General features: G+C 34.7%; 1 protein-coding gene across 1 annotated transcript in view; it reads right to left on the reverse strand.

Annotated features, from left to right (window-relative positions):
- Positions 1-26506, reverse strand: part of Thsd7b (thrombospondin type 1 domain containing 7B) — a 697342-nt gene that overhangs the window by 373206 nt on the left and 297630 nt on the right. Inside the window, exon 7 of the mRNA XM_076866252.2 lies at positions 857-1048. Coding sequence (XP_076722367.2) covers positions 857-1048 — 192 coding nt within the window. The remainder of the gene's footprint in view (positions 1-856; positions 1049-26506) is intronic.

The following is a 26506-nucleotide window of genomic DNA, read 5'->3' on the forward strand; positions in this document are numbered from 1 at the left end:
TTTTTTTATCCAATTAAATACTACTGACTTTTTTGTTTTCTTTTTCCAAAAATACAGGACAAGAGGGGTACAGAGCTATATTTTAAGAATTTGAAAATTTTCCTTTATCTTGACACTGGCCCCATTTTGGGGGCTCACAGAGCAAAATCTTGGTTAAGAAGGAATTCCTCACAGCCATGGCCTCACTATCCTGTCGCTCTAGTGGAGCTGAAGTCAGAGTCAACAGAAATCATAAAAGCAATGAAGTGTGTATCTGGGGACAGAGATCATTGTTATGAATGATAAGAGCAGCTGCTCCTCTAATTTGTTCTGAAGTCACTGGTCACATTTCCACCACACTTTTACCATCTTCAAAACCATCTCCACAGCCTCCATACACTCTCTCTGCCCTTGGCAGGCCAAGTATGACAGAACAGGAAGCCAGGGGACCTGGATAAGGTAGCCTATTGATGTCACTGGCAGCTCTTGATCAAGGAACCAGGTCTCCTGATTCCTAATTTGGAACTCTTCTTACAGGCATATTCAATATGTCCCAGTTACCTAATCTGAAACTGGAAGAATTTCAACTGGAAGAGTTTCAACTTAAAGAAAAACAATATTCAATTCTTTGAGGTGAGCCATGTATGGATGGTCTAAAGTAATTTATATAACTAAGTGACCACAGCTTAGATAAACTAGAAGACTAAGAATAAAGAAAAAGAAAGGATGCATGGAAATGAAACTGTTAATGTGGAGTCAGGGAATAGAGATAACACCCAGGTGTAGCTACTTCCATAGCATACATGTACCTGTCTATTGGAAAAAAATTAAGAATCCAGCCAGTGAATCCGGAGTTGAAACCTTTTCTGTTGCTCACCTTCTCCAGCCAATGCCAGGATAGATCTTGATCTGGTCTGTTTCCCATCTGAGTTTTTATTTGAACAGGACTGGGAACAGGATGACCATACTGTCCACTCGCTCACCACACAATCCATTCTGCAGGGAATTTCACAGGCCATCCGCTCTGGAGGAGGAGGTATGGGGCAGAGACTCCCTGCTACATCTTCACCTGTGATCAACCAGATCGAGACAGATGCTGATTAATTCACAATGAAGGTCAGTCCAAGGAATAGATTCATTGTTTCCCCTATTATTTCAATTTCGCTCAGAGGATTCATCCAGTGTCTAAATCTATAATGCAACAAAAATTATGTTTTCTTCAGCTATTCATGTTTGCATCAAGAGAAACTACCAAGAGATAATTTGGAATTTAGGAAGGCAGATACCACAGCAAAATTCCATTTGTCATTATTCATAGGGACACAGATGATTTCTTCCAGAAAAAAAATGTAGATACAGATGATCAGAAATAACCATGATTCACATGTTATTGACAAACAAAAGTAACAAGTATACACTTTTCTTCAAAATGGAGGTCAGAGTAGCCTAAAAACTGAAATTATGCTGAACATTATAGTCTACCCTAAAAAGAATTTTATTATTCTAATTCTCCTTTGGGTGCTTTCACCTCTAAAAACATAATCTTTTCACTTGATGACTTTGTCATCTTGGTACACAGTGGTAAATAATCTGAAGCTATAGAATGTGCCAGTAGCTGAAATTATATAATGCATTGACCCAAAAGTTGAAAGTCAGTCTGAAGTTATCCCTGGTAAATTTACAATTTCCCCTTTGAATAATCTAATGATTGCTAAGCCAAAAACATAACTCAATTTTTTTTTTAAAAAAAAAAGCAAAAAGACACATCAGATATCAAGAATTACCAATTTTGCTATTGATATTGATATTTGCTATTTGTCTTTTTATAAATACTACCTAACAATTCTCCGATATATCATAGTACAAGATTTTTCAGAAACTTTAAAATAATGAAGCATTTTCCAGGTTTGGTGGCACAAGCCTATAATCCCAGTGAACTGGAAAGCTAAAGCAGGAGGATTTCAAGTTCAAGGCCAGCACCAGCAACTTAGTGAGATTCTGTTTCAAAATAAAAAAAGTAAAAGGACTGTGGTCTGGGTATGTGTCTTAGTGATAGAGCCACTGTCTAGCATATGTGGGACCCTGGGTTTGATTCCCAACATGGAAAGAAAAAAAAGAAAGAAGAAAAAAAAAAAGAAAAACTACTGAAGCATTAGGAATCTAGAGATGCAGCTTAGTGGCAAAGCACCCCCAAACTGGGTTCAGTCCTCACTACCAATATATATACATACAGACATTTTAAATAAAATAATGAAGGATATTTTTTAATAATGAACAGATATTAAGACTAACAGAATGGTTTCTAATTTGCTTTTCTGTATCTCAAAAGATTACAAAGGTTTATAAAAAAAATTCTCTTTCAGGTTCTTTGTTCACTATTACAAATCTTTAGAGATAATGATTTGATTCTTATTATTCCCCCATCCACAGTCTCCTCATAAAAACAAAGGACAGAAAGAATAGCAACACCATTTATTGTTTGAAATAACAACATAAAATGTGGAATGGCAACCATAGGAGACAGGCAGTTTTATCCGAGTGATTTTATAGTTTTGGAATTCTCTTGTCATGAACTGTCTGATGCAAAAAATAATTGCAAAGGGGACAAGTATTTATTGAGGACCTCCTTGGTGTAAGTCTCTGTGTTTTGCACATATTTTTCAGGCTTACGATGTGTCATTGAATCCTCATTAGAAGCTCTGATAGGCAGGAGTAATCCATCTCATCTCACCAGTGACGAGTCAGAAGCTCAGAGGGGTAAATTGGCTCAGGTCACAGGCCTGAGCTGGGAATTACATCCAAACCCCCTGACTTTAGAACTCTGGTTTTCCTATTAACTGTGCTGTGTCTAATTCCAAGGAGATGGATATTCCTTTTTCTGAGGAAGTAAATAAAACAAGCTGACAGTTGCAAGACTGCCTGAAGGAGAAGATCCTGCACAGCTCATATCTGCATTCATATTTGTAAATGAGGCCAGGCTCAGTGCCCTTGAGGTACAAATAAAACTTTTCAAGCATATTATGAGAAGTAATAGAGATTCCAGCAGATAATCAAGCTGAAAGACCAGTTTCAATCATTCTCTTTTCAGTAACAATCTAATTTCAGGTTGAGTCCACATTGTGTGCACACCCTGCCCCTACCCCACCCCACCCCCATGCCAATACAGCTAAGGGGCAGCACTTTCTCAAGTACAGAAGCAGGCAGGCCAAAGAGAAGCCTAACCTACATCTAATCAAAATTTAATTCCCACACTTGTGAATTTCATTAGCATAATTTTTACACAAAACACTCTAACACAGTGTCTTGCAAAGAGCATTTTGAGGAATAAGGGATGTTTATAGGAGTCTTATGAAGAAAAAGTACAGGGGGGAGTTGAGAAGTGCTGGGTTAAAAATAGCCAAACTTGTCCCATATTTGAAAACTTTTCAGTATTGAAAATGCAAATACACACAAGAAATATTCTAGGCAGGAAATGAGATGTAGGGCACTTCTATCTCATTTCATCAATGGCCTTCTGGTTTTAGGAGTATCCACTCACCCGGAAGTGGCATTTTTATGAATAAACTTTAAGAAAATTCTGTCTTGAAGAATCATAAAATATCAGTTACTATTTAATGAGCACATACTATGTCCAAGACCAATAATGGGATAAAAATAGATGGAGATTACTATCATTTACCTTCCTCAAGCTCATGATTAATGATGGAGGTGCAACATGCACACATAAAAGAAAACCCAGTCCAAAAGTAAATGTCACATTGAAAATACATGATTCAAAGAGAAAATATTGTAGTGATTCATGGAATAGAAACATCTGCTGGGAAACGGAATAAACCTTTTAACAGAGTACAGAGAAGGGCTGAGGCTGCCAGCAATGAGGGGGTATGTTTGGCAGGAGAAGCATCAACTAAGGTATAGTGTAGGAAAATAAAGCTATCTGAAAGGCAGTTAATGTTGATGATACATGAAGAAAAGAGAAAACCATGTGGGAAGAGTTATTGGACATTAAATTCTGAATGAGTAATATGGGCACAAGTATTGTTTTATTGGTCTTCTTTAAGATCCCAGTTGTTTTGGTTTCCCATGATTCAAATTTCTCTCTCTCTCTCTCTCTCTCTCACACACACACACACACACACACACACACACCCCATTCCTGGCATCCCAGTCCTTACATATCCAGGGCCTTTAGGATTGATTTCAGGTGATTGAACCAAACATCTTTTACAACCCAAGTTTTCTTGTAATCTGATACACCTGTTACATCAGTACAGTTAAATGTCAATACTCCCACCAATATTTTGATAGTTTGTTTACACAGGCTAATTCAGGAGTGTGATCAAACAGATCAGACTTTCATTTTTTTTCTGTACTGGGCAGTAAGCTCAGGGTCTCCCATATATTAGGCAGTTTATCCACTATTAGGCTACTTCCCCAGTCCAAGAGCACTATATATATGTATGTGTAGGTGTATGTGTGTGTATGCAAATATATATATATATATATATATATATATATATATTTGTAGTCGACACAGACATTTATTTATTTATTTATTTACTTACTTACTTACTTATCTATCTATTTATTTATTTATTTATTTGTGGTGCTGAGGATCGAACCCAGGATGTCACATGTGTAAGGTGAGTGCTCTACCACTGAGTCACAACCCCAACCCCACTGGAGCAGACTTTTTTTGAGGAAGCCAAATTAACAGTCATAACAGACTCTGAAATTCTCCACAGCTGTGTGACCTACTGTATAACAAATCTAGCAAAAGAAAAGCTTCACAGTGAATTTTAGCTGCAATGTTTCCTAGCCAAGCACAGGTAAGGGTGAGCTGGTGAACACTAGCCACTAACACTCTCTTAAGCCTATCATTTGACTTCTTTGAATCTCAGTTATTTCACTGAAATAATGAAATCATGACATTCACCTTTCAAGGACAGTCTAAGGATTAGAATCATTTATGCAGCACACATATTAAGGTATCTAACATATGGCAGGTTTTCAATAGTTAGAAACATTTAAAACGTTGTTTGCAAAGATACCTAGCACAAAAAACTAAGAGCCTTGAACTGAAAAATCTGGAGATTCACATCATGACCATAGAAAGCACTAGCTCCATCATTCATATTGGGTACAAACAACTACCACCAGCTCCACAGACAGGCTCCTATAAAGCATAAAGAATATTTATAATTATCCAGATCATTTCATTGATACGGTTGGCTAATGAAAACTATTTAAGGGCCCAGATAAAGTACCTAGGTCTGAAAAACCTCATCTGCTCACCTATGTTGTTATAATTATGTTCCCATCACACATAGAGAACCTATTGAAAAAGGAGCATTTATGCTTTTCTGTTTTCATGTTCTTGGATGAGTCAAGGAGACCAACTGAAACCTCAGGCAAGCATGAAAAATAAAGTATCACACAGGACAGAAGCTTAGTCATTATGTGGTTATTCACTAGCTCTGATAATCTAATGTCATAATGAAACAGAATATATTTAAGAAGGAAATTGAAGGCATCTTTCAAGATGACTCTATATAATTACTGTCAGCCCTTACCAGACTACCTGGGATCAATAATGACAGACTGTGTTTTTTCCTCATGGAGGGGATTTCTTTAAACCAGTTGTGATTATGGGACTATGTGGGAAAAAATAATTTAACGTGGGGAAATTATAATGTTAATCACCTGGGCCTGGCAGCTCATCCCTATAATACCAGTGACTCTGGAGGCTGAAGCAGGAGGATCACAAGTTTGAGGACAGCTTCATCAATTTAGCAAGACCCTGTCTCAAAATTAGAAAGGGAAGAGGGTATAGCTCAGCGGCAAAGCATCCCTGGGTTCAATCCCTAGTACCTCCCCTGACACCAAAACACTAAAGGTCTCCATCATAAATTAAACATTTCAGCAGCCTTTAGAATATTCACACTGGTGTAGAACCATCAGCTTTATCAAGTTATAAAATATTTTTTTCACTCCAAAGCAAAGTCTTGTACCTGATAAGCAGTTTCTCCCTCTTACTGCTTCCCTTCAGGCTCTGGAAACCACAAACTTAATTCGGTATTTATGGATTTATCTATTTTGTATATTTCATATACATTTAATTTGTGACCTTTTGACTCTGGTTTCTACAGTATTTTTGGAGGCTTATCCCCATTGTGGCATGTTTCAGTACTTAGTTCCATTTTACAACTGAATAACATTCCATTGTACGTAGATACCAGAATTTATGAATTCATCTCTTGATGGACAATTGGGCTATTTTCATTTCTGGATTATTATAAATAGTGCTACCTATTATGAATGTGCATGTGTGTGAACTTGCGATTCTGTTTTCAGTTCTTTGGGGTTTGTACCTATGAGTGAAAATCTGGGATCATACTCATCACTCCATGTTGTCTGCTTGTGATTCTGGGGATTGTGCCCCAAATAGCCAGTGACTGGGTCCTGTCTTCAGTTCATACTGCTATTCTAATGCCAGCCCATTTCCAACTAAAATACAAAATACTTAGACAAAGAAAAGATTCCTGCACATATATAAATATACTCAAGCTTCGTTATGAATATTTCTTTATCCATTTCAAATATCTATCTATCTATCTCTCTCTCTCTATATATATATATACACACACAGATTAGATAGATAGATAGATAGATAGATAGATATAGGTATATATCAGTTAAAGTATACATCATTCATGGCAGGGTTGAGCATTGTTTCCAATATAACAATAACATAATTATCAGAGGTTGGGCTTTCCGCATTGAACTAATATTTAAGCCACATATATGCTATAGACTACATCCAGTGGCAATCTTTGTTTTGTGACTTCTAAGAAACTATAAATTAATATTATGAGCTACCAACTCTTTTATATAACAATGAATAAACAGTACAGTCTATAATTCTTATTTTCTGACCCTAGTCTCAAATGTCCAAAATGATTTAAAAGAAAAAAGGTATATAGACAAAATAGGAAGATAAACCCAGACATCTTAAAATGATTTAAAAAGAAGACCATCCCTTTGTTATCAAACTTCAGACAACCTTACTCTTCTAAAATTAATACACATTGGATATTTTATTGATATTTCCTCTTATATGCTATTACACTTTCTATGGAAATAATGAAACAGTTATCAAAAACACTCTACATGCCATAAGATTTTACGTCCTATTTAAATCTCAGAGAAGAATGCCAATATATGTTGATTAAATGCTTGCCGATAGTGGAGTAAGCTATCAACAGATAGTACAGAGCAGATTTAGTGGAATTTATATGCATTTAATTCCATTTTTTTAAATCTAAATGTTACTTTCTCAAAAGCAAGTAGCCTCTGGCCACTTATGGGCTAAGATCCTAATCAACTAAGAAAATGTTTATATTTCAATCCAATAGAACATACAACAAAAAAGCTAAGGGCAAAACAGAAGCTATTTGCAACATCTTAATATTGCCAGCAATGAGATTAAAGTTTCTGCTTGCTTATTTCTGAATTTAAAGCTTATTTCTCTACCTAGTTTACTTAGTTTAATATATATATATATATATATATATATATATATAGAGAGAGAGAGAGAGAGAGAGAGAGAGAGAGCAAAAAAAAAGGAACTTCACAGTATCATAATATTAATAACAATAAAAACAACGTCAACAACTGAATTAAGATAACAATAGCAAATGGTATTTAGAGAGCTTAGAGTTAGCTAGATGCTAATCAATCACATTACATGTAAAGTTTTATTGAATGTCCATATTAACATCATTAGTTTGGCACTATTTTAACCCATGAAGCATGGATAAGTTACATAACTGCTCCGGGTATTTTATTTATATATCTAGTAAGTTTCTGTCCTGGGCCTGGAAAACAGATCTGTAAGACGTTGCAAGCTACTTTCCTATCCATTATGCTATAGTGCCCACTGGTTCATATCTTATGTATGTCTTTTACTTTAAATTATTTTAGCCGATATTAAGCCAAGTTAGGTCACCAGAGGGAGTAAGCCCAAAGGAATAGGTACCTTCATTACCTGGGGATAGTATCATGGGATGGAAATAGCAAGACAGTGCTTTTCAAAAGTAGAAAACATAAAGCAAGTGAAAATAATACAGAGATAAAAAGAGAGAGAGAAAGGACAAAAAGAAAAATAGTGAAGTAGAAACATTCAGCAAAAATAGTACAATGTATGACAAGAAAAGGACACAGACATGCAAAAAAATATAATAATGATATTAAGTGAAAAATTATAAAGCTCCAATGGGGGGGAGAGAGAGAGAGAGAGAGAGAGAGAGAGAGAGAGAGAGAGAGAGAGAGGAGAGAGAATGAGAATGAATGAATCAGAGAAAAGGTTATAATGAACCTGGGAAAGATAGTCTAAGACAAATGCCAAAACAGAAATAATAACAGCTAAAAAAGGAAAACAATATTTCCACGATAAAGATGTTTACAAAGGCCAAGAGTTCACTATAACAAGTGGGCTGTTCTTTTCAGAAGCCCTTCTAACTGAACAGCTACTCAGGTTCTACAGCACACAATTCCATGATTGGAGGAGCTAACACTCTGATCACTTAGAAGTTATCCAGCACAATGCTGTAATATCCCACAGGCATCAACCTAGTCCTCACAACATTAATAACAATGAGCGCATCCATGATACTGACAGATGTCTGCTCCAGATGACTTGCATATATCAATTCATTTAAACTTCACAAAAGTCTAGCTAGGTGGGAACTGTCATTATGCTCATTTTATAGATAAATACCCTGAGATTTGGATAAATTAAATAACTTATGAAAGGTAAATAAGTTAAATAACTTATGCAAGTATGATGGTGGAGCTTGGATTTGAACGTGGGCAACCAAGCCCCAAAGCTCATTTTTTAATCATGATGTTTTATTGATACTCCTGTCTTCTATTCTTTCTCAGGAAAAACTATGCACCTTCATATGGAAGGATCCATCTGGTAGAAAATCAGTCAATTACAAGCACTATCATATGTTAATCAGTTTTTCACCAGTATGGCCAAAATACTGGTCATAAACAACTTTAGAAACGGAAAGATTTATTTGAGGTCATGATTTCAGAGGTTTCAATCCATGATCGGCTGGTTCCGTTGCTTTGGGCAGAACATCATGATGGGAGGCAAAGGTAGAGAAACGTTGCTCAGCTCATGGCATTTGGAAGTCAGAAGAAGAGTTAAGAAAGGTGCTGGGGCAAGACACAGGACTCAAAGGTACACCCCCAAAACCAAGTCACCCCCTTGGACGAGGTCCCATCTCCTACATTTGCCACCACTTCCCAATAGTCCATTCAAGTTTTGGATCCTCAACAAATTAATCCATGGATGAGATCAGGGCTCTCAAGGTACAATTACTTCCCTAAATTCCCACCTCTGAACACTGCTGCATTGAGGACCGAGCTCCAACACATGAAACTCTGAGGGGCATTCCAAATCAAAACTATAACACAAAACCTTAGTCCATGAATACTGCAGTAAATGTCAAGGTGAGATTAGATGCCATAGTGAAAAGACAGAAACCAGGACTGAGAGGCAAACTATGATTGCTCAAAAAAGAAAGAATCACATAAAATCTAACCAAGTGTCTTAAGACTGATAGATAGGTCACATTTCTTTCAGTCCAGTCACACACTCCAGGGAGAAGCAACCATAGTTGTCTATGTGTGTGTACGTGTGTGTGTAAAAAGTTTGAAATCATGCACTATGACCTAAGTGTAGGGAAAACAAACAAACAAACAGCAAACCTTTTTCCCCTAAAAAATGACATCAAGTTGCTTAAAAGCCTGGATGGAGGTGGATGAGAGGGGAATAAGCAGGTATTCATTTAAAGTAACTTCGTACCATATAAAACTAAATCTTTTCTAAGTTAATTCAGGCTCCTTTTTAAAATGCTTCTTTCTCCTCTCTTTATTCTTTTCTTTCCAAGTGTCAGAGAAACGTGTATCATTATTGCATACTCTCTTGGAAATTTTCCTGGTTCTCTGAGTTATTTCTATCAAAATAACACCTGCATCCACTGTTAATCTGTAGGGTCATTTCCTGATTTTTCTGGTCTAACGACTTTGCACTCACCTAGTACTGACTCCAAGCAAGTTCCAGTTTCTCTGACAGGCAGCATTTCCACATTCTACGAAACATACAAGGATTTGGGGATCACTCCCACATCATAACAGACTTAGGAAGGGGGAGCACCAACCAGCTCAAGCCCACTCTGTGCTAAACACATGCATCACTTTCTCTGCCTCTCCCTTCCATTTTGTCTATATGAAATTTCCATGCATGTATTTCTTCTGCACAATATTCCATCTACAGAATGAGGCAGAGGCTGGAGACCCTCATGAATCTACTCTCTTCTATACATCTTCCACAAGACCCTTACTGACCAATGTGGCATCCTGGCTTATGCTAACATTGCATTCTGAGACATAAGGCCCTCCTTCTTGATATATGAAGGAAGCCATTTGGATTTTTTTAAAATACTTTCTCCCATAAGCCTGGCTTCTGTATATGAAAGTCTGTTTTTCAGGTTTATTGTCCCTGAAATGAGATTCAAGATTCCATTCTGTGGCACTGACTTTCTGTTTATATTCAAAGTTTAATAATCCTAACTTTTCTAGACATAGTGGATGCCTCAGAAATCAACAGAGGAGGGGGGTCTTGCCCAAAAAGCACAGAAGAGAAAAACACACCCATATATCTCAAAATATGGTCTGATGGCATCTACTTAATGTGGAAATCTGGATTCCCTTGAGAGTTTTATAGACAAACTGTAAAATCTTAAAAAGATGAATCCAGAATAATAATGAGTAAACAAGTACCCTTTTAATATAGTAAGTGCTCTTTAAAGGGGACATCTTGGAATAAAATATTGCAATGTAATGTACAGGGTGTCTGATGAGGAACAGGGTCATCAGGATTTGCATAGCATTTGACACCTACCAGACCATGGCCTTGGGAAATTGTTAAGCTTCTTCAGGCTTTAAATGTGTGCAAAAGGTACTGTCATTTCTGATTATATCATTGGGTCCGGGGACAGATCAAAGAAGTTAATGTTAACTAATATTTATAGAATCACAAAGCAACATTTATCCATAATGTAGTTTTTTTATAATTAGTGAGAATTAGAATAAAGGATGTTCCAAATAGAAAGATGATTTGTACCAAAGATAATACTCCCTTCTCCATCCCAGTTTTGTCTGAAATAGAAAAGTACCAAAGGAAATGAAATGATTGTAAAGTTAGGTATGCACTTCATCTGTCTATCTACCTGGTCAACGAGGGGTGCAGAAAGGGATTTGGACCAACCTGCATATGAGGTATATATGCGTATGAGGTATACTTCAAGTAGTCCAGAAGGTTTTTTTTTTAATATTTGAAAAATCAATATTTTAAAATTAGACTGGGTTAAGTCAGCAGAGTAAAGTGATAAGACATCAGTAAAGAATAATCATTTGTCTCTGTGATTAACCTTCAGAAACATAATTTAAATGCCTGTAAATGGAAAAGGCATTATAATTTATTTAAATACATCACTATAATAGCAAAATTAAGAGGTTTTCAATTTCTCTATGATAAATAACGATGCAAAGATCATCCATAACCATATTGATTATTTTCCTAAGAATATATTTCCAGAAGTGGAAAACCAAAGTCAAGATATAAGGACTCCATGAAGATTCTTACAAGAAATAAGGGTGCCAATTTCTTCTCCCACCCCCATTACTTATCATCACCCATAGCTTTGAATTTACTTAGAGTAAAATTCACTTTTCAGGTTGTGTAGTTCTATAGATTTGAGCAAATGCAGTCTTACACTTAACAAATCATGACAGAGTTAATCTATCACCACAAAATGCCCCAAGCACTGTTCCTTTGGAGTCAATTCCTTCCACAGTACTAACTCTTGGCAACCATTGATCTGTTTTCTGTCCTGAAAATTTTGTTTTTCTCAGAGATCATCATATAAATAAAACTATAAGTTTGTATTCCTTTAGATATCACTTCTTTCACTTAGCAAAGTACATAGGGGTTCATCCATATTGGTGTGTCAATCAAGAATTCATTCTTGTTTTACTGCTGAGTAGTATCACATTGTGTGAATGTAGCACATTTTTTGATCTGTTCCTCTGATTAAGGACATTTGGTTTGTTTCCAAATTCTGGTAGTTATGAATAAATAAATCTTCTAAACAGGTTTTTCTGTGAATAGAATTTTTCATTTCTCTTGGGTATATATATAATTATGAGTGAAATTTCTCATTCATATGAAAAATGTAGATTTTTGTTTTCCAAAGTGGCTGTACCATTTTGCCTTCCCATGGGCAAATGCATGAGTGTTCTAGTTGTTCTGCACCCATAGCAGCACTTGGTACGAACATTACTTTTTGTTCTGTTTAATTTCATCACTCTTACAGGTGCATAATGATATTATACTGTAATTTTAAATTTTATTTTCCTAATGATTAATGATGTTAAGAATGCTTTAATGCATTTATTTGCCACTTGAATATCTTCTTTGGTGAAAAATGTTTTCCAAATCTCACTTTTTTTTTTAATTGGGATGCTTACTTTCTTATTATTGAGTTTGAAAAGTTCTTTATATATTCTAGATAGAAATTCTCTGTTAGATATGTGATTTGCAAATGTATTTTCATGGTATTGGGCTTTCCATTTTCTTAACAATGCCTTGTGCAAAATAAAAAGCTTTAATTTTACAAAAGTACAATTTATCAACTTTTTCCTTTATTGATTACACTTTGGCATTTTATGAGAATGCTTTAAAAAGACAAATTTTTCATATATAGTAGAATGAATTTGAACCCCTATCTCTCACCCTGCACAAAACTCAGCTCAAAGGAGATTAAGAACCAAGGCATTGGAACAGAGAACCTGAACTTACTAGAAGAAAAAGTAGGCCCAACTCTCCATCATATCAGTTTAGAAACCAAGTCTTATTAAGACTCCTAAAGTGCAAGAAGTAAAATCAAGAATCAGCAAATGCGATGATATCAAACTAAAAAGCTTCTTCACTTCAAAGGAAATAATCAAGAACTTGAAGAGAGATCCTATAGAATAGGAGAGAATCTTTACCACATGCACCTGGGATAGAGCATTAATCTCCAGTATATATAAAGAACTGAAAAAAAAATTAACATAAAAAAAGTCCAAATAACCCAATCAATAAATGGGCAAAGAAATTGGACAAACATTTCACAGAAACCAAAAAGGGACGCTCAAAAAATAAATAAAAAATGTTCAACATCTCGACAATTAGATAAATGCAAGTTAAAACAAAACAGAGATTTCGTCTCTAGTCAGTGACAATAAATGTTGGTAAGGATATGGGGAAAAAGGTACACTCATACATTGTGGGAACAAGTGTATGGAGTACTGCATACATGGCATATGTTAAGGGTGTCTGAGTGGCAGGCCACTCCCCTCACGCTAGGCAGCAAATCCCTTACCCCATAGGCGGCACAGCCCTGGGCATGAGGCCACGTGTTGCAGTCCCTGTGCTTGCTCTGTGGCCCGCTCCTTGATTGGTCACTGCAAGGACAGTTGGCAAGAAATTGTATTGGTGATTGCCTGTAATTTGCTTAGCTACTGCCTGAGTATATATACATGGTAACTGAGCAATAAATTTAGACCTGCTTCCTGCTTGGTCTCTGCAGGTCTTGATTAGTGATTCTGCAGCCACACATACCTCTACACTGTTCCGTGGACCTCCTCGCTGGACAAGAGAACGCCCATGTAATACATTGCTGGTGGGACTACACTGATGCAAACACTCTGGAAAGCAGTATGGAGATTCCTGGGAAAATTTGGAATGGAACCACCATTTGATTCAGTTTTCACACTCTTGCGTTTATACCCAAAGGACTTAAAATCAGCATACTAAGTGACCCAGCCACATATGTTTATAGCAAATCAATTCACAATAACTAAGCTATGGAACTAACCTAGGTGTCCTTCAACAGATGGATGGATAAATAAACTGTGGTATATATACACAATCGAATACTATTCAGCCATAAAAAATAATGAAATAATGGCATTTGCTGGTAAATGGATGGAGCTGCAGAATATCATGCTTAGTAAAATAAGCCAATTCCAAAAAACCAAAGGCCAAAATTTTCTCTGATGTATGGATGTTAATCCACAACAAGGGAGGGCAGGGAGAAGAAGTATAGAAGTACACTGGATTAAAGGAAAGGAAGTGGGGAAGGGAAAATTAAAAAACAAACAAACAGTAGAATCAATTGGACATAACCTTCCTATCCTTGTCTATGAATATACAACCTGGCTAACTCCACATCATATACAACCACAAGAATAGGATCCTGATTAGAATAAGTTATACTCCATATATGCATGTTATGTCAAAATACACACTACTGTAATGTATAACTAAAAGGAACAAATAATAATAAAGAAAGAGAGAGGGACACCACATTTATATAAGCTTCACTAGAGTATATTGTTATATTATTCTATTTTATTATTAGTTTTTATTGTTAATACTGTACTGTGTCTAGTTTCTAAATTAAGCTTTATTGCATGTATGTGTAGGAAAAAAATAGCACTCTAAAGGGTTTGGTACTAACAGTTTATAGTATTTGTAGAATGTCTTGGAACAAATCAGTGGATACAAGAGAACAAGTGCACTAATTTGTCACATTGCAGTTCAATATGCATAATTATACTTCTGTACAGTAAAGACTATATAATTTTAAGAAAAAAGACAAATTTTCAGGAAAGAATGAAATACATGTTTCTTACTGGAAAAAAAAATGAAGAGCTGAAACTTACATATTAGATCTAGAATTTCATAGTGTTGTTGGAGTAAATTCTACAACTAGTGTGTCCTAGTACATAAAACCAACACTATTTTTTTCATATATGTTACTAAAGCACAATTTTTCCATGGTGAGTAATTATTGATGTAACAACTGAGATTCTAGCACCATAACATCCTGACAATGAGTTCCATGCAATGTAAATTGCCTTCTGGTCACAATGATGTTTGTGTGGTATTCATATAACACAGTGCATAATCTATTAAGACAGGATTTGAGTTTTGTCTTGTAACATTGCATCAAACATCTGGAACAATGCCATAGTGGGTCTCAATGAATTATGGCTGAGGTTATAAAAAAGGAGTAGGAGAAAAGATGTTAGTTTATGTATGATATATACTATACATCCATAATTCTGTATTCATCCCAAAGATCAGACTTCTAACCCCAACATTAACTGGAAGGCAGTATAGCTAGCATGTGTTCTGGAGTCAGATTGCCCTGAGTTAAAATTCTGTATTCACCACTTACTTACTAATACTACTTAACTTCTCTGTGCCTCGTGTCCTCATCTTACGATGAAGACTTCTATTTCATAGAATGACCAAAATAACAAGAGGACTTATTTCATTGCACCCTTATTCTGCTTTGTTATTTTAGTAATTCAATCAGTTGATAGATATAAAACCCTAAGAAGGGAGCCTGCTACAACATGATAATTAACAAAGCAATGTTTAAAATACAATTGTGGTAGCAACATACCAAAAGTCACAAACTATTTTTGTTCTAATAAATGTGTAAGCCCAAGCCTCTGCAAAGCTTGTCTTTGAAAAAAGTAAAAGGAAAGATAGGCTGTTTCGTTGATAAGTACATATTCTTTTCCTGAATCACAAGTTTGCTATTATAGCAAGTATGATATTGTCATAAAAATTTGCATGATTTCTTTCTTTAGATCCCACACATTTCAGGATCCATGAAGAACATGTGCAGTTCACCAACATATAAGAATACTGTACTGTTTACAAAAACAGAATATGTTAAAGCAGGTACATTTGCTTGACTATATAATTCTAAGGGATAACTGCAGAGTTTTATGCTTCCCTTTAAAAACCTTGTTGAAGTTTTTCCCATGCCTGATCCCCAGGATATTATACTGCATCTATTTCATTTTGCTGCAAATGACTAATTTTGTCCTACATTGAAGAAGTTAAATAAATAAAATGACAAACCACCCAACTACACTGATGGATTGCAGTTATGAAATAAGGTAGAATCAACCAATATAATTTTCTGATTAAAATGTTGCAAATTAATTAAGACTCTAAAATAATGATTGCATACCATTTTCCAATATGCTTCACAAACTTACTTCAGATATGAGATTACAAAACTGTAGATCAGACAGCATAGGAACTAATGCTCAGGAAATGTGTCATTATCCATCAGAATTTGAGAACCAAACAGAAAAAGCTGAGTTCAGTCATTAGTGAAATCAGACAAATGAAAGAATAAAATCACAAAATGAAAATTAGGCTAATAGCAATCAGAAAAAATGGAATAAAAAAGCATAAACACTGAAGGCATAAATTTAAAGCATATATTCAAGACAAACTGATGTTAGCTGGAAATTGCAGACATAGTAAATAAAATGTTTTCACATAAATCAATTACATGGATGATCTGAGGTCGCATAATATATAGATTTCAACTGTAATATTTTTTGCATAGTATACTGCAAGAGTATTGCCTTAAGACTAATAGTGATGTCTTTTTGTATGGAATGAATTTGAAAGTACAATAAGCTCTATCTTCCCCAAATGGATCTATTAGTCATTATAATAATTCAATTTGGCGCTGTCATTTTTCTAGCCCATCTCAAATAACTTTAAAAACTCAAAACTTTAATTTAAGAAAAGTTTAAAATATGCACAAAATGTATGCTGAGAAGTTTCAAACATACAAGGAGCAATGTTTCAAAAAATCTAAACATCCCTTTATATCATGGACAAATTTTCTTCAACTCTTCATAACCCAAATGGTGACATTCAATTCAAGCTGTATGCTCAAAGGAATAAAAGATGAACAATATGGATGTTTCAAATCTGGTTTATTCCTTTGTCTTCTGCATTGAGACCAAAAGGAAACATGCTATTATTTCATGAACTAAATATTATTTTACTGGATTCTGTCTTTACTTAAGAGGTCAAATCCATAATTACATCATTAATAATTATGTTGACATTTATTGCCTGCAAGGCATGGTATCTTTAGAAGCAATTTCAGAACATTAGACATCTCTGATCATTCATCTTATTCTAACTGGCCCACTGGTTAAAAACAATAAGACTGTAATCCTTTTAGGCAGCTAAACTAGCATTTATTAGTTTACTTTTACTCAGACACTTACTGAGACATAAGAAATAGTCAAAAATACCTGCTCAATAAATTTAAGGTTACATAATATCTTTTAAAGTTTTAACCCATTATATCATTTGCTTGGTCAGAGAAAACAACACATTTTGTTTATTTCTGAATCCTTAAGGCCTAGAACAGTACCTTCTTTGCTCATAGCTAGTGTTGAATAAATGCTAACTGAACTGAACTGAACATAACAGGGATGAACACATTCTTAGCATCTGAGAGATTTTTGACTTGCATACAGCAAATGCAAACTGAGGGAATTTTGAATTCCCTTGTAGGTACCAGCATCAATATATCTGATCAACATCCAACTACTATGAGTGTTGGTAAAAACAGTTTTTAAGTGGACAGATCTGTGTTTGAATTCCAGCTTACCCTTACTAAGTATGTGTCTCTGGGAAAGTTATTTCATCTCTTTCAATGTTAGGTTCCTCATTTTAAATATGTGCATGATTTCTGCCAGTAGAGCACAGGAGCCATGTGATGATTCGATGAAATAAGATTAAAAGAACAGGCACCAAGTAAGTGTTTGATATAGGTTGGTGATAATGATGATGCTGAGGAGGATAACAAAGTACATAATGCCAACCTTCATTAATGCCTTTATATTTTGCATAAGTTCACTGTATAATACAGTCAAGTCTATGAAACACTATTCTAAAGCAAGAAGGAACAAAAGGATGAATGTAAAAAATGATTGATATACCAAAAAGCATTCCTGTAATGCTTTGAGTGGCACCATCTGATTTGTCAGTGTGCTTACTTGGACAGTTGAATTTGCCTGTCCAGCCTACTAATTTTTCTTGGGGTAACATCCTATTAGTATAGGTTTCCTCAAGGATAAATGCTGAAGAAGAATACTGGATGGCAGGACGGCCCTGTCAAAAGGAAAATTTTGCAACAGGGTCTCTAATTTAAGTAATCAAAAATGACTCAAAGTACCAAGACAGAAGATGGTAGAATTTTCACAAGAGTTAAATTCCCATTTATAGTCTTCTTGGAGGACAGGAGTGAACTTGCCCTAAGGCAATCAAAGGAGATAACATAGACAGTGCTATCTGAGCATCTGTAAAAATGTGAACACTGGAATTGGCAGTCTGAGCATCTCATACATCATTCTGCTTCCAGACCTGGCCTGAGATGACTTTCCTCTTCTAGTCTGTGGCTATCAGCCAAGCTTAGGAAACCATATTTTCCTTTCCTGTGAAATTTCACAAACTCTGAAAGCTTAATCACCAACCCATTCTCCACATGCAGCCAGAGCTAAGTTATGAGATCTTTGCTGTAGATGCCAAGCCCATCCTTGGACACCTGGGTACCACAGGGCACTTGTTTTTAACTCAGAAGTAATTGTGCAGTGTTTACTGCCAAGCTGTGAGAGAACTGTCTGTAATTTCGTATATATGAATTTCCAACAAAGTGGAAAGGGAAATCTGTTCAATTTCCCTCGTCCATTGCTTTACCTAAAAATCTCAAGCCTGTCAAGAATAATTTTGGTCTACTCTCCCAAACTGGTATGCAGAAATGAAAGAAGACTAGGTGTGATAAATCTTCTCAAAATACAAAAAGCCCCAGAGTTAGAGAAAGCAATATTGTTTCTCTAACTTAAGAAATATTCTTCAATCCTTACTATTCGGTTGTTATAATGGAAGAGAATTTCCTGACAACTGCTTTTGGCAGAGTTTCTTATGCTTATATGTATGAAGGAATCAGTGTGTAAACAGATAAAAATATTAAAACTTTCAGTGTTAATCCATATTTTAAAACCCAAGCATATCTTGACAAACTTTCAAATACAGAATGCATGAAGTTCATAAAATATATATGAGTGTGATTGCATTACTGTTTCTAATTTATTTTTCCCCTCAACAAAATTCTACCTTCCAATTCTTATTTATTATGCCTTTTATTCAATTGAGTACCCAGGCAGAAAATACAATAAAGCTTTGCTAATTTCATAAAATATTGAAACACTGACACTGCAAATAGAATTTCACTATCTTTATGTACTTCTGGGTCTATCTCCTAGTTTAATCTAAAAACCTATTTAAGGAATGCATAATTTCCTGGGTTCTTCTTTGTATAAATTACTTTCAGTATCATATGGAAAAAAATACTTAAAATTCAGAAATACTGTATCCATTTGTACAAAAGTAGTCAAAAGAATTTAATTCCTGAGAATTAACTGATTAAAAAAAAGACAATATGGTTGATGTCTTAACACAATCCTTTCTGCCCTCCTTAAAGTTTTAGAAAAGAGTCCAAGGAGTCTTCCAAGGAAAAGAAGCATGCTTCTAGATAGGCATCTTTATTTGATCAGCATTTTGAAGCATACTGCAATGTTCTAACTTCCTGATGAACAGGTCCTTTTCCACTGTTGAAGGCCTTGGAGCTCTCTAGGCCAGCATGCTGCTCTCTTCCAACCTTTATAATGCCTTTTAGATTTTGTGTAAGTTCACTTTAAAAACAATCCAGTCTGTGAAAGACTATCCTAACACAGGAGAGAAGGGACATGTGTACCAAGTGATGGACAGAACAACAGATATTTTTGCAGATCTTTGGGCAGTACCAACTCATCTGTCAGTGTGCCTGCGTTGGCAGTTTGATTTGCCCACCCAGGACTGCACTTTCTTTGGGAAAATATTCCATTAGGCAGACCCTTTATTCTGAGTGACTCATCCCCATAAGGGCTTGATTATGTCTGTTGCAGAATTCATACAACCTGTTTTCCTGTCTTGGAATCTACAGCTTTTGTAGAAGTGGATGAGAAAAGTTTCTGTTAACATGCTTTCACTTTTAAAAAACCCTGGAAATTAAATCCAAGCTCTACCACTGTTATATTTCCAGCCCTTTTTATTTTTTATTTTGAGATTGGCCTTACCATCCTCCTGGCTTAGCTTTCAGGGTATCTGAAATTACGGGCATGTGACATTCAACCTGGGCTCAAAGGTATGACTTCTATGATTCACATATTTATTATATACCAGTGAAGATGTTCATCTTATTTAAGTGTCTGTTTCCATTTGTTTTCTGAGACCTGATACCAACAAACTTAAGATTCAAACAAGGAGAAGATGGTAAACCCAAGGAAAATCCAGATAAAAGTACATAAATAGGCATACAAACAGTATTAAGTGCTCATTGTTCCTCCAAAAGAACAACTTAACACAACTTAGCACATGTGAAGAAATTATATTATCCTACCATGAGCACTCAAAAATCTATGGGATATAGTTATTAGTTAGAATCAGAGTCTTCAACTTATTAGTTTCTTTTCCTTCCCTTTAAACATTCTGACATGCAAATTTTATTTCAGAACAAAATACTATTGTTATTATTAATTACTTGAGACTCTGGATTCTAATATAAATGAAATATTAAGAATATACTTTACTTTTCAATGTTAGATCATTATCATTATTCTTCCTTTTTTCTCTCTATTATGCTACCTGATCTTCTATACATTGTAGGAAGTAAAATATAGTTTGATTAAAGCAAACTAATATCATTCTCTAGAAGGCATGTATAATATGCCACTACATAAATACACATGTTATCTTATGTGTATATGTAATATATCCACATTTGTATCAATCAGAGTAATTGTATAGCAAATAAAACAATGTGTTCTTTGGGATGGGATGGGATTTTTGTACATCATTCATTTAGTTAAGACACTGTGTACTGGTACAAGTGTGAGCAAAGAAAACTGGCTAAGGCCTTGGTTTAGTTTGGGTTGCTAATACAGTTTTTATTTCTTTTACTTTTTTTTTTTTTTTGTACCAGACATTGAACCCAGCGGCACTTAAGCACTAAACCACATCCTCAGCCATTTCTATTTTTTTTTTTTATTTTGAGACAGAGTTTCACTAAATTGCTTAGGGCCTTGATAAGTTGCCAAGGCCGGCTTTGAACTTGTGATCCTCTTGCCTCAGTCTCTGGAGTCTCTAGGATTATAGACCTTCACCACCATGCCTAACTTTCTTTTCATTTAAAAGGAAAGGGGTTTTTTTTGTATATTCTCAGAAGATAAAAATGAAATCTCACTTAATTTTGAACAGAATTGTGTTTAATTCTATAGGGCCTATTAAATAAATTTTCATGCCAAAACATTAAAGCATTAAAGAGAATCTAAATTTATGGCTTTACAACATTAGAAAATTTAGTAAGTTACACAATAAGTAGATTCTAAAAATATCAAGTGCATAAAATACAGAATCAAATTTATTGTGAAATGTATAGAATGGAGTAGGCCAGAGCAGTTAGCCAGGAGGTCCAGGACCTGCTCTGTGACCAACTCCACCAGTTTTGCCAACATTCTGTGGCTGTGATCTTTCTTGGTTGAAATGACAATGGGAAGTAAGGCATAGTAGTGACCCCAGAGGGTGAATCAGGAGGACCACTAGTTTGAGGCCAGCTGAGCAACTTAAAACAATCCTGTACAAAAAACGAAAAAGTTCTGGGGGAACAGCCTTCGGGCTCACACCTCAATAATGCAAAACACAAAACAAAACAAAGACAAACAACAAAAAATATGAAATAGGAATAATTACAGGATCTAAAGCTGACTATGATTTCAAGAATCAAGACCACAATTTTAAAACTGTTCACTGTTTTGGCAGCTAAATCTGACTAGGAGAATATTGGTAATAAGGAGTCAACTCTCTGACTTGCTACTTAATTTCTTTTTTCACTATTAGTAAATAATCATATATATTATGTCTAAAATCATAATCACTGGCTTATGTCAAAAAGTCATTCTTCTTTATAGCTGATTAATACTCCATTGTGTATATGTACCACATTTGCTTTATCCATTCATTTGTTGAAGGGCACCTAGGTTGGTTTCATAGCTTAGTTATTATGAATTACACTGCTACAAACATTGATGTGGCTACGCCGCTGTAGTATGCTGATTTTAACTCCTTTGGATATCTACCCAGGACTGGGATACGTGGGTCCATTTCTAGGTTTTTGAGGAATCTCCATACTGAATGGGTCTGGAGACTGTCATGCCAAGTGAAATAAGCCAATCCCAAAACAACAAAGGTCAAATGTTCTCTCTGATATGTGAATGCCAGCTCACAACAAGATGAGTGGGAAGGGGAAGAACAGAAGTTCAATGGATTAGAGAAAAGGGAATGAAGGTAAGGGAGTGGGAACAGGAATAGAAAAATACAGTGAAATGAATATGACATAACTTTCCTAAGTACACATATAAACATACCACAGTGAATCTCAACATTGTGTACATCCACAAGACTGGGTTTCTAATTAGAGTAAGATGTACTCCATGATTTTATAACTTTATCATATTAAAGTCTACTGTCACATAAACTAAAAAGAATTTTTTTATCAATATGATTACCAGCTTATATATCTACATGATATATACCAAAGCACACTTTAAATATATCATGCTATATATAGTATGCTATAGTTTATATTATATATAATCTATAATTAACTTAATATAAATTTGATATTATATTATTAGATATAACCTATATATTATACCTTAAACTAATATTACATATAATAGTATGTAACACATACTATATTATAGTGTATTATAATAGATAACAGTATAGTTAATAGTGCATATCATATCCACATTATAAAGCAAAAATAATAGTGTGCGTATATTGTATATAATTACCATTAATAGTAAAATATGGAAGGGAAAGAATTAGTATATTTGATCCAAGATATATTGAAGCTCTGTCAAGTATCTAGCTGATGTCTATTTATTGTTGGAATTTAAATTTTCAAAACTTTTGAGGCCCAGGTATACATATTTATTGCTGACAATATACTAATAGTCTTCAATGCATTCTGAAGTACTTCTCAGCTTCCTTCCAATGTATGCTTTCAAAAATATTGTATATCTGATAAAGTTTTTCTATAATATTTTTTGTTTAGCATATAGGCATTAGCTTAGAGATTATTAGAAATATTTAGGTGCCACAAGAAATGGTCAGAGACATACTCAAAAATTACTCGGTAAGGTCAATTTTTCTTCTACAGAAGGGCGTGCTACCAAAAAATCTGGTAATCAGGCACAGTGGGCAGGAAGTCTGCTCAAGTTTTTATCCATAAGGCAACACTGCCCCTTGTTCTGATAGAAGGAGTTTGAGGTTACAGTCTACACAACTGACTAGTTTAAAATTGGGGACCGAAATCAAAATCATTATGATTGGATCACTTCCTACACTATAGACATTATGATGGACAAAGGGAGGTATGTTGGAAGGTTCAAAATAGCTACATTTCAACCACATGGTTTAGATCACAGCAAATATATTTTTGTTACATATTAGGAAACTCAGACTACAGGTTTAACTTTGACAGAAAATAGAAGATCAATCTTACAATTTGTAAAACAATTTCTGCATAGGTGGATATCATAAATCTAGAGCTAAGTTACATTCCTGTCCTTGAACCTTTATTCAGATATCAACTATGAAGAAAAGGTTCATAGTTTTATATGGATTTCAGGATCATAATTTTACATTTGCTGTTCGTCCCCAGCCCTATTCTTTATAACATCTTGGTGTTGTCCCTGAAGCCATCTTTAAGACTCTGAACATCTTTTTACATATTAAACACATTCAATACTCATTTTAAAAATGTTTTATGTTCATGACTGACTATGGATTGCCTTAAGCAATTTCTGAACTATAAGTCACAGGGGAAAAATGACATTCTTTGTGTATTAAAGAAAATGCCTGGTTAGAAATAGGCCTACCTTCTAACATTTAGTGCTACCCTGTGAGTTCTCAGGGAATTCCACTTTGAAAGCCACTTGGTTCCAATTCAGACTGTTTAAATTTGCTTTAAAATTATTCTACAGACTATTTCTCTTTGACACATTTTCAATTACCCAGTTTGATGAAAATCTTGACAAATCAAAGTAGACTTTGAATAATTTCTAAGCATTCTCAAATCTCACCAATATTGATAATGTTTTTTTATGAAGGCTTTTCATAATTCAGATAGGATAGCTGTTTCTGTACCACTGAAGTGGGCTCAGAAAGGTCTGTGGAGATACCTGCTTTAAGAATAAAATTAATAAAGTCTACACATCACTAAATTAATTCAGGAAAATCCCTGTAAAACTATTTTATCTGCCAAAAAGAAACAAAACGTAAAAACTGACCCAAATCAAAGGGTAGTGAATACAGAAGTAGAATACTTTATACAGAATACAATATTTAAAGGATATTTATTAAAATCAAATATTTAAATTTTTCCTTTGTAAGAACAAGTTAGAAGACATCACAAAAAATACTGGCAAGGTTGTATATGTATATGATTGCATTGATTTATGTTTGGATTTCTCCTTTCTTTATCTAGTTCCAAGAGGGAGAATCAGTTCCTTTTCTTCTCGACATGATTTGCATCTTTACCCCTAAAACTGAACCTACTGCAGAGCATGTCCTCAATAAACAGCTATTGAATGAATGATGAGTGAATAAAAGCCTAGCAAAGAAGGATGACACATTCTTAGATTTTCACTCCATTATCCCATAATGGGCACATGCTCATTTAAGTGTCATGAACAAAACTTAAAAACAACACTCATAACTGCTGTGGCAAAAATCACAAAAAGTAAATCCACTGGCACACTGAATTGTTCACCAAACACTTTCACACACATGTCTCATTTTCCAAGGAAACTGAGATAAGAGAAGATTAATTGGATTGTCCCAAGTCAACTAGTCAGTAAACACAGGACTTCTCATTAAGAGAATTTATAATTTCTGTACTAAGTACTAAAAGTTTAGCCAAAGAATTAAGGTACATTATTGTAATATGAAAATAAATTGAAATTAAATAAACATAATTTTTATATAATCTATAAGCAAGTTAATGCCTTTAAATCCTTTTCCTAGAAAATACTGGCACTGAGAAAATTTTGAATTTGGGACATTGAGAGAACACAATTGACATATTGTCTCATATGTGTGTGTGAGTGTGTGTGTGTGTCCGTGTGTGTGTGTGTGTGTGTGTGTGCATGTGTATACCATACATATGGGCATCTGTAGAACAGGCAGACTGGTAACAGGCAATCTGGGTTCATATTTTCAACTGGGCCATGTCCTATTGCTCAATGTCAAATTTATGTCAAACAGTAAACGCTTTCTCTGGCCTGTATCCATTTCTATTTATGCAAATATCACCTCCTAAATTGAAGTGAAAGCTATTTGATTTCACTATGATTCTTTGAAACATTAAATGCCAGAGAAGCATCTTATAATACCTTCTCAATGAATGTTCTCTTTAACAAGCTGCTGATCTCCAGAAATGAAAAAACAAAAAAAAAAAAATCTAACTAAAAAAGAGTAGTTAATTTTCTTGCAATCAGCAGACTCAAGGTTTGGAAGAAACATCTCTATCATCAATAAGTTCTCCTTTTTCTCCAAATGAATTATTCTAACAAGCTTTCTGAATAAATGAAAGAGAGATAAGGACTTCAAAAGCTGTATGAGATCCAAAAGTCTAATATACCTAGAGGGCTAAATTCTATGTTCCGAATAACTTAAAAAAAAAAAAAAAAACTTTAAGTGGAACATAATCTCATTAAATGACATAATGCAAAAGCGAACATAAAAGTTGTACAGGAGAAACGTTAAACACTTTCAGGAGAAATTAATGTTTATTGCTGTAGTCTTTGATACTCTTCTCATCTTCACTTAAATACTGTTTAAATGCATTAGTATAAATCACACTAAGCAGCTAGTAATTTATTATGGAATTCCTACACTGAAAATTTATAAAAATTTGACAATGACTTGTAGGTATTTTACAAAGAGATACATCCTTGAATGTTTTAAATATTTAAACTTGAAAAAAAAATAACTAGAGGTTCTTACATGACTATCAGAACAAATACTTCAAATCAGGAGATGATTTTAAGTAAATGTATATATTTTAAAATCACTTTTATTGAGCACTTGTTTTCCTCATACATCATGGAAACATTTATGTATTTTTCCCGCTACACGTGGCAGAATTTTTAATATGATATTCCTATGCGCTTAGGCATGGTCTACTTATGTTTATGGATTATTTAATGGTAACAGTCATGTAAATACCCAAAAGTGAAGTCTTAATAAGACTGAGAACCTAGATGGTGCTGCATGATTGAGGAAGAAATGAGTGTCATGCTGTTTAGTCAGCTCAAATGGCCGTTAACAAAATGCCTCAGACAGGTTGGCTTAACAACAGCACTTCATTTTCTCACAGTCTAGAGGTTGAAAGTCCAATACAAA

Source organism: Callospermophilus lateralis, chromosome 9 (assembly GCF_048772815.1).
Source record: "Callospermophilus lateralis isolate mCalLat2 chromosome 9, mCalLat2.hap1, whole genome shotgun sequence".
In the NCBI taxonomy this organism is placed as follows: domain Eukaryota; kingdom Metazoa; phylum Chordata; class Mammalia; order Rodentia; family Sciuridae; genus Callospermophilus; species Callospermophilus lateralis.